Source organism: Mesocricetus auratus, unplaced genomic scaffold, assembly GCF_017639785.1.
Source record: "Mesocricetus auratus isolate SY011 unplaced genomic scaffold, BCM_Maur_2.0 Super-Scaffold_100011, whole genome shotgun sequence".
Lineage (NCBI taxonomy): Eukaryota > Metazoa > Chordata > Mammalia > Rodentia > Cricetidae > Mesocricetus > Mesocricetus auratus.
The window spans coordinates 42,889,765-42,900,385 of NW_024429195.1; the positions used below are offsets into that span (position 1 = coordinate 42,889,765).

General features: G+C 37.4%; 1 protein-coding gene across 1 annotated transcript; it reads right to left on the minus strand.

Moving 5' to 3' along the window:
• Positions 1–7,113: 7,113 nt before the first annotated feature.
• On the minus strand, positions 7,114–8,043 carry LOC121143085 (olfactory receptor 6C3-like). The gene has a single exon (XM_040754292.1). It carries the CDS (start codon positions 8,041–8,043, stop codon positions 7,114–7,116), a length of 930 nt encoding a protein of 309 aa, XP_040610226.1.
• Between the last annotated feature and the right edge of the window lie 2,578 nt (positions 8,044–10,621).

A 10,621-nucleotide genomic window follows, 5' to 3' on the forward strand; every position in this document is an offset into this window, starting at 1 on the left:
AGAGAAGGGAAAAGGAACAAGATCTCCTGAGCAAACTGGGAGTATGGGGCGAGGGGAGAGGGAGTTAGGAAAAAGAGAAAGGGAGAAGAGGAGGGGAGAGGAGTACATGAGAGAGCAGGAAGTTCGAGTCAGGGGAAGAATAGAGGAGAGCAAGAAAAGAAAAACCATAAAAGAGGGAGCCATTAGAGGCTTAAAGAGTAATCTGGCACTAGAGAAATGTCCACAGAACTACAAGGTTGACACCAACTAACAATCTAAACAATAGTCTCTGAGGCTACCTTAAATGTCCTTCCCTGATGATGCTATGCTAGAGCCTTCATCCAGTAGCTGATGGGAGCATATTCAGATACCCACAGATAAACACTGAACTGAACTCCTGGAATCCAGTTGCAGAGAGGGAGGAGTGATGAACAAAGGGATCAAGGCCAGGCTGGAGAAACCCACAGAAACTGCTGACCTGAACAAGAGGGTGCTCATGGACCCCAGACTGATGGCTGGGAAACCAGCATAGGATCAACCCAGAACCCCTGATAATGGTAGTCAGCTAGGAGGCCTGGGCAATCTATGGGGCCTCTGGCACTGGATCAATATTTATCCCTAGTATACGAATGGATTTTGGGAGCCCATTCCACATAGAGGGATATTCTCTCAGCCTAGGCTCTGCCCTAAATTACATGAGAGACTTTGAAGATGCTCCATGGAAGGCCTCACCCTCCCTGTGGAGCATAAAGGGGATGTGATAGGGGGTTGGTGGGGGGCAGGGGAAGAGGGATCTGGGATTGGCATGTAAGACAAGCTTGTTTCTAATTTAAATGTAAAATCTGAAAAGAAAAAACGTGGGGGCCAGAGACACAGCTTAGCAGTTAGTAGCACTGGCTGCTCTTCCAGAAGACCCAGATTTGATTCTCTGGACTGACATGACAGCTCACAACCATCTGTAACTCTAAGTACATGATTTTTGATACCCTCTTCTGGCTCCAAGAACCAGGCCCAAACATGGTGACCAGACATATATTCAAACAAAATATCCAAACATTTAAAATAATAAAAAGTTCTTTTTATTTTTAGTTATAATACAACTACCTCATTTCCCCTGTTTCCCTTTCTTCCCTCCAATCCATCCCATGATCCCACACTCTAATTTTGCCATGTTCAGGTCTTGTTTAGGCAGCCAAATTTTTGAGATGTCATGGCTTCAGATTTCCTGTCATTTCTAAGAGACATAGTCTCACAGTAGACTTCTGTCACTTACAATCTTTCTGTTCCCTCTTTTTCAAGGTTTCCTGGGTGCAGGAGTTGTATTATAAATGTATCCTCTGATGCTGGGTACCTCACAATAGCTTGACCTCTGCAGTTTTGAACAGTTGTAGGTGTCTGTAATGGTCTCCATATGTTGCAAAGAGGAGTTTCCTTGATAAATGGTAAAAGCTACACTTACCTGTGAGTATAGAGAAAGTATATAGGATGAAGTAAGGAATTATGCTGCCTAGTAAAGTGGTGATAGTAAGTTCTCCTCTAAGATCTGTGACCATACTAACGCTTGCTAGTTGGCTAGGTTTCCAGAACCAGGCATGATTTCACTCAAGCTGAGCAGGCCTTAAGTTCAATTAGAGAGATCTTGGTTACAGCCAAGACATAAGTTCCAATACTGCTTGATCCTTTAGGAGTATCTTGCCACATTGGTCATTGTTATGGGTTGTAGGTGCTACATCTGTGGAGAAATATTCAGTGCTGATAAATTTATTGATCATTCATAAAATAAACATTAGATAAAATGTGTAAATTATACTTTGGTATTTTATCCTCATTTTTCTGGTTCTTTCAGAATTTTATATCATAATTTTTTGTAATATCCCCTTCCCCAACTCCTCCATGATTCATATCCTCTTCCCCGCCCATCCAATTTTATGTTCTTTTAAATAAAAATCAACTACAGTTTGTGCTATGCTTATACTCTTGTATATGTGTTCTTCCAGTGGAGTATGGACCACCTCCCAGGGGCTACACTCTTAAAGAAAATGAACTCTCCCTCTCCTAACAAACATAAGTTGTAAATAGCTACTCAGAAAGAGGAGCTACTTCCCATCTCCATGCTGGGATTTATTCTGACTTGACCTTGCACAGATCTTGTACATGCTGTCACAATCATAATCACTATGAATTTATATGTACAGCTGTCTTGTTGTCTTTTAAATACCCTGTTTCCTTTTTCAGATGACCACCTCTTGCTCTTACAAGCTTTTCTTTCCCTTTCCACAATGATACCTCATCCTTGAAAGAGGGGGCTGTTGTTAACCCACCCTGGCCATCAAGGCTAAATCTTTACAGATTGAAGAATATACCAAAACATCTGCATGGAGTAAGCAAGGCCTCCAAGCATTAGCGTTCAAGAATAGTGCAAAGCACTTCTCACTTTTATTATTGAGACAAGCAAAACATGAGGTGACATCTGTAGTTAGTTTAAACAAATACAAGCTTAAAGAGGAAATACACCCAGTGGTACATCTTATCATCTTTCTTTGGTCATGTGAAAAGAGCCAAGAATATTCCTCCCAGGTTTTTACCTTTCCCACAGAGATGAGGTGGACATGCCAGGACATTCTTTTCTTGTCCTTGCTTTCAGATGCACTCACTTATCATTCTTTCTAACAGGCCATCTTGTGAAAAAACCTTTCTGCACTCTGGCCATCCACAGTTGACAGTGAGTCCACAGCCTTTTCACACAGCTCCACACAGGCTGTAATACAGATACCAATTTATAGCTTAACTTTCTGAAGCCGCTTGGACCCTGATACTTGAGCTGACGCCAACTGGTGAGACTGTCCTGATGATGGTTGATTGTTGCATTCATCTATGATTACAGTCAGAAACTCAGTATCATACTACGGCAAGTTAAAAACAGTAATAGTAGTAGATTCTCCCTAAGGAGCTAAACCTGTCTAGCTACAGATGTTTTTGGCCCCTGTATCAGAGGCCAACTATCTAACTGGGTTGAAAACCCACTGAAAAAAATGGAACCCATGCCTAACACTGTCCAGATACCCAAGAAGCTGGGACTAGATGGGCCGTGGACATAGGAAAAGTCAAATACTATTATTCAGCTCAATGGCTGTGCCAATGTAATGACCTATAATGACATTCTGCTATACCCATAGATAAGTGTCTCACTCAGCCAATCATCAAAAAGCTTCCTTACATGGAGGATGGGAACAAATACATAGTCGCACAACTGAACAATGTGCACATATTGAGAGACTTCAAAACACTCGGTTCTAAACAAAATGTCTTCATAAAATCACTTGCTGAGGGCTAGGGAACCCTGCAGAAGAGGAAGCAGAAAGATTGTAAGAGCCTGTGAGGATGCAAGGCACAAAGGAAATGATGCCTTCCGGACACAACAGGCTGACATGTATATTAACTCACACACACTGTGGAACCATTCACAGGGCCTGCAGACAGCTAAGACAGATGTGGGGATCAGCACCAGAACGGGGAAGTGGACATAATTTCCCATCCCTAACAAAGAAGCTATCTCCAAATGACAACTGATCAGAAATGAAAACTAGAGTCTCACAAACCACATTGAAGAATACGGCCCATGCCCTACAGTAAACGGTCAACACAAAATGAACTCAGTGGTATTTTGGAAGACATTTTTCTCATCATTCTTTGTCTCAGCATTGCTTTTACCTCACAGCTTTTTTGTTTAAACATTATAGTTTCCAATTTTGTGTTTTCGTGGGGATGTGTGTGTCTTTGTGTATGTGTATTATATAGGTATGTATGTGTGTATGTAGTTCTGCTATTTCTTAATCTTTTCTTGTTTGTTTGCAAAATAAGGTCTAGAATTATAACAAGAGGAAGCTGGGAGGACCTGGGAGGAGGTAAGAGAGGGATAATCATAATCAGAATATATTACATGGAAAAAATCTATTATCATTACAATATAAATAAATATACAGGCCTTGTAATAGGAACATAAAGAATAAAACCACAAGTAGGCATTAATGAGATTTCTTGTGTTAAGTGAGTCAGTTTCCTTAATCTTCAGTTCCTTTGTTTAAAATGGAATTATAATTCCTAGACAGTTTTAAAAAGCCTAATGGAATTATATCAAAAATTGTTCTTTATAGGTATGATGCATTTGTAACTCAAAAACTAGTTGTAGTAACTGTGTCATTTTTCTTTCAAATGGAATTAATTCTTCTCTTGGAAAAGGATATTCACAATAGCTGTAATTTTAAAAGATAACATTTGTTACAGTCAATGTGAAATTTTACCTTTAACCTAAGTTGGGCTTTTATTATTATTCACAATTCAAGCATTATTTGACTTTGTAAGAGCAGAATGTGCCTGGCTTGATATTTAGCCAAACTACCAAATGCTGAGAATTGTTTTTGTTTTAAAGGGTTTTTATGTTAAAAGTTGGGATGGGGACATATTTGGCATATTTGTTTTTGTCAGAGGTAAACACTGGAGAAGTCAGTAAACACGTTTGTTTTTGAAGTATAAAGTCACCTTCAGCTACTCAGGGCCACCCACTTGTGTGAAACTCATCTGGTGGTCAGGCAATTCTTCTTCCACCGACACCCCTCCCCTGAATGTGGGCTGCATTTCAACCACTGTATTGTCCTTGGTTATCCAACATAATACATAGTAAGACCACAGGTCCCAAAGGCACCGAACATCTTGACTGCAGGAAATAGAAAAATCAGTCTCAAATCACCCAGAGAACTTTCTCCTTGCTATGAGCTTCCATAATGCTGAAAAGTTCAATGCAGGCTGCTGGGGAACAAAGACATCAATGATCTTACCCAGAACTAGACACTGCATGCTGCAATAATTTCCTACTGAATAGGATGTGTCTACTGGTGAAATAGGGGCAAGACTGTTCTGGATAACTTAACCCCTTTCTGACCTGATTTGAAGCCTGATTCACGGGACAAAATTTTATATTTTGTGCTGTAATCCTGCTCAAAAGTCCATGGACTTTTTATTTGAAATGGCGATGTTGTCAAATATTTTCTAAGTGTTTGTGGATATATCCACAAATGTGGGCTGCTCTGAATCTTTGCAAAAGAGCTGCTTTTACAAGCAAGCAGCAGTCAGTGAAAGTGTGCATAACTGGACAGTGTCCGCAGAATGACCGAGTACTTAGCCCAAATGGTACATCTGTTTTATTTGCCCTCCACTAAAGGCTCTGGGAGCATCAAGAAAGAGGAGGTGGAAAGAATGTAAGAAGAAGAATATTTGGAGGATTGCTATGGATACCATCTTCTAGATATGGCATGTCTACTGGACTCATGATGTTACAGCAGCTATGGTTACCTGCACAAAACCTATAAAGATCAAGCCAGTCAAAATCACAGCACAGACAAGGCAGATGATCTCCAGACCCCAGCCCTTACTGGGGAGCTATTGGCAATGTACAGTTGTTGGGAGAGAGAGATTCACTCTTTTTTAAGAATGTAGACAATGGTAGGTTCCCCATGCTCCAGAAGGTGACCTCACTTCCATGAACATATGTGAAGCACTAAGTGGCTTATGAACAAAAGAAAAAAAGCATAAGATTGGGGAGGGCGTGAGTTGGAAGGGAGAAACTAGGGGTAGATATATGCATGTAAACATATATATAATCCTAAAATGTGAAAAAATTTAGCTTAGGTTGTTAGCTAATGCATCAAACCGAAATCAGAATTTTCCATCAACTTCTGTATTTATACAAAGATGTACATTACCACCAATTATAGTGACAATATCCATGTATGACTATGATGTGATTCAGAGAAAAGAGAATTTATAAAAACATTCCCCTTCTCACTAAAATGGTTTGGGGTATTAGTTTTACCATTTTATAGATAGCATATGTACTAATTTGACTGAAGAGATGGAAAAGCAAAACTTTTAAAAGGAAGAGTATTAGGCAGAAGACATTCTTGAATTACTTTGCATACTTTTGTATACATTGTATGTAAAATAACATAATGTAAGATTATATTAAATTATAATAATATACAAGATGATAATATGTAAAGAAAATACAATGTGAGATCTTTTCTCTTCCACCTGCTAAAGGGACTTATTTATTGTAATGAAACTGCAGTAGACTGGGCAAGGAGAGATCACTCAGTGGATAAGAGTGCTTTCTGCACAATTAGGAGGAACAAACTTTGGATATCAGTAGCCACATAAAATCTGAGCACAGTTCCATGCATGCCTGTAATCAAAGAACGGCAGGGAACAGAAACAAGTGGCTTGTTTGTGGTGAGCATAGCTGAACTCCAGGTTCATCAAAAGTTTCTGCCTCAAAAGAACAAGGCAAGAGTGATAGATGAGGACACCCAGTACTGTCCTCTGGCCTCCCAAACACACAGGCATGCATATTCACACACATATAATAAACTCCTACACATGCACATCAGCCAAAATATATTCACAGAAAGGAATACCTACTATAGAATGCAGACACAATCTAAAGGAATATAAAGCACAATACACATTTGCATCAAGGATAGGGAAGGATGATTGAGAAATTGTGCCCAGCGAATTGGGGAAGAAAGTAATAACAAGCAAATAACAACAAGTGTAAATGCATTTTACAATTAGCATCATAATTTTGGAGACAGAGATAGTAACCAAACACATGTTAATATCCCACAATATGATGTCTATCAAATGTTCTATGATGTTTTACGGTGACCCCAATTTCTCCAAACTGGAATGTTTTGATACAGAAGTAATGTTAAACAATACCTACACAGGTTTAAAAGAAAACATAACTTAGTTACTTTAAAATTAAAGAGAATATTGAAGGACTGGAGAGGTGGGCCAGGACTTAAAAGGCCTTGCTGTTCTTTCCAAATACAATGGTGCAATTCCAAGTACCTACATGGTGACTCACAACCGTCTATAACGCTACTTCCATGAGAACAAACACTCTCCTCTGCCAGTGTGAGAACCAAGATTCAGCTTGTTATACAGGTAAACATGCAGACAAAATACCCATATACACAAAATAATTTTTAACAAAGTTCAAAACAATGAGCTGCTAAAGTAAACTTCCATCCCTCCTCCTTTGAAGGGATACAATGACATTCCAGTTGACAAGTACTTTCATTTGTTTCTATGAAACATTATTTTATTAATTAAATCCTGAAAGGCTTGTTTCACTTGTTGATTTCTCAATGTATAAATAAAAGGGTTCAACATGGGAGCTATTGAGGTGTTGAGAACAGCCACCCCTTTGGTCAGTGATGCCCTTTCATTAGCAGAAGGTTTAACATACATAAAGATGCAGCTTCCGTAAGAGATGGAGATGACAATCATGTGAGAGGAACAGGTGGAGAAAGCCTGACTGGCAGATGGAGACCTCAGAATGGTGCTGATGATGCAGATGTATGACAGGATCACTAGTGCCAACGTGAATAGCAGAGTGATTGCAGCAACATAAAGACCAAATGCCTCTAAAAGCCTTGTGTCTGAGCATGACAGTTGTAAAATTGGGAAGTAGTCACAGCAAAAGTGATCAATGACATTTGAAGCACAAAAATCTAAGTTGAGGAATAGCATGATTAATGGGAAGATTAACAGAAATCCTCCCAGCCATGAGGTGAGGACAAGAAGGGTGCAAACTTTCTGATTCATGATGATGGTGTAATGCAGTGGCTTGCAGATGGCAACATAGCGATCATAAGACATTGCAGTTAGAAGAAAGAACTCAGACACCCCCATGGAGATGAAGAAAAATAACTGAGCCAAAGAGTTGTTATAGGAGATGGTCTTGACTTGAGTAATTAGAGACTCCAAAAATCTAGGGACAGAAACACTGGTGAACATAATTTCTAACAATGAGAAATTCTGGAGGAAGAAATACATAGGAGTCTTTAAACGAGAGTCAAGCAAGGTGAGGGTGATGATGCTTAGGTTTCCACACACGCTTAATATGTAAGCAATGAATAGAAAAATGAAAATTGCAGCCTGAAGATCTGGTGTGTCTGATATGCCCAAGAGCACAAACTCAGTAATTATAGAGCGATTTCTCATACTGCTTTATAGTCCATACAATCTATTGATAAGAAAGAAGTTAATGTATAAATCAAATGTAAACGAAACAAAAGTGTAAATATATATATATATATATTTATAAATATATTACTATAGCCAAATAAATCTCTGTTCATTCCTCTTAAACAAACAAAAAAATCTTGTTAAAGGGACATACGTTTTTTAGATGGGAATTTACAGTCTTCTTCAGCAATTATACACAAAAACCCTACAAAGTCCTAATTTCTGTATGTGTAACATACCTTTGTGTAACAATATTTTAATGGTATCTTCATTTCTAATATGTAAAAATATTTTCTTATTTCACATACCATATGATGTCAGGACTGAATATATATAACATTTAATTTCAATTCTAATACCATTTCCAAACTTCGGTAGTTGACAGGTACAAACTGAGTACCCAGTCATATTTACTAAACCTAAAAGCTGTCATGGTTATTGTCAAACTTAATATATCTGTTGTTTAAAAGGGGTGGGAAATAAATGTATTTTCCAAGAGAGAAATAAGGGGAGATTTTCTTTAGTTATAAAAATAAGTAAATTCTTAATTCATGGGAATTAAATCAGTGGCCAGAAAAAATCATTTAAACAGAGCCAGAGGCCACTTTCTATGAATTCTGAGGTACTTATGGCATTTTAATATTTTGTTTTCACCAAGTTTACTTTGTGAATTTATCGCTAAATTTTCTTGAGGACAAATATAACTCATACAGAAGACTTTTTATCTCAAAGTATAATAGTATCTCCCTTCTCGAAGATTCAGCAGAACAAATAAAATTTTCTCTAGGATTTACTTTACCAATCCACAGAGCTCTACACTGTAACCTATACAACTTCTACCAGTCCTAGTCTCTCCTGATAGTTAAAGACAACATAGTCTGTGTATAAGTTATCACCAAATGTGATGTGCTACTGTCTAGGCTTACGCAGTTCAACAAGGGATATGTGATGAAGCTAATAATGGACATTATCCACCGTTTTCTATTTTAGACTTCTGAGTCTCAGTGCCTTTTCTATTTTAGGAATATACATACCTTTTTCATCAATATGTCATCAAAACTGAGATGTAACTGTTTTGCGGTTCATATGATTATTAAAAGTACTAACATATAAAATTAATAATAATAAATGTATTTAAGAGATAAATTAGGGGTTCTTGCATTTTTCCAGTAAAGTAAATCTTACAAAGATAGATATAAATTCATTTCTTCACCAATGTGAAGCTCACTTTGGTATATATGATTACACTAGTCAGATTTAAAAACACGATGGTTTACAGCCATGGCTTAAATTTTGTCACTTAAGACACAAAATTAAACATATTAATAATATTCTCCTGAAGTTTTTCCCATTCAGGTCACTCTTGACTTTGTTTATTACACTGAAACCTGTCACATTAAAAATTCCATGCTTAGTTGCTTGTGAGGTTTGTAACAGCCTCACTTAGAAATGAAAATAAATATATCTTTAGTCTCCTTTATTACTTCCCAGAAACTGTGTGTGCTATAAAATATAATATTGCCATCCCTGCAATTCTTTAAGAAAATGAAGCAACTGATACTGTTTTAAGACACTAGAAGGTGAAGTGTTTTGAGGGTCTCTTGATAAGACAAAGATTGAAATCTACACAAACATAAATACAAGCTTACCTTCTCTGGCAACTGTATAAATCCTGTTACACTCAATTAAAGAGCATAAAGATGCAAACAGAAGTTCAAGACATGTACATAGTTATGTCAGAACTCATCTTTCTTCAAAACCAGACAACACAGAGAAACAGTGGAAAAAGTGTACTAACCAACAGATTAACACTCAAGCTGGCTTCCCTTTGGTCAAGCAATTTCCTTAATGAGACCATGGACTCAGTCTATGCTCAGGAGATAATTCATTCTCAATTCATTTGGGATTAGTTAAACACAGGACTAACCTGCCCTGTAATGGGCTCCTGTTTGACAGTCTTACTGATATTTTACTAGTTAGTAAATTCTGCCAATGCAGAGCAGAATAGGAAACTAAAAGAAAGCATTATTTTAATATCCTCAAAAGTTATTATTAGATCTTGTCTTTGTATTCTATTTTTTAATATCAAGAGTGATATGTGCACCACAATATGAGATCTGGAGCCACAATAGTGTACAGGGATCTATTCTTATCTACCCTTGCATTTCCTTCAATTCTTTTGATTAGGCAAAAGAAGCTGTACTATCTTATATCAAATATTTTTATGTATTACACAACACAATCATGCACTCAGACATAGTATTTTGTTTATATTTTACTGTATTTTCCACATTCTAAAAATACAGACCTTGTGAGATTTTACTGCACAAAATGTTCTACAGGTTTTCTATCTTGGTTTTTTTAAGTTAGCGCTGAGAAATGGGTATCATTCCTTGTTATCTAGAAAAAATTCATCCTTCTGTAATAATTGCATTGGATACCAAGGAGACTTGTATATGTTTTATTAGTTTTGTTGTTGGTTGAGATTAGAGTTAAATCCAAATTTCATTCACTGGTAACTCTGCCAGCACAGAATAGCATAAATAACTTAAAA

Coding starts and splice junctions, on each gene's coding strand:
- LOC121143085 (XM_040754292.1), bottom strand. CDS start 8,043: ATGAGAAATCGCTCTATAATTACTGAGTTTGTGCTCTTGGGCATATCA.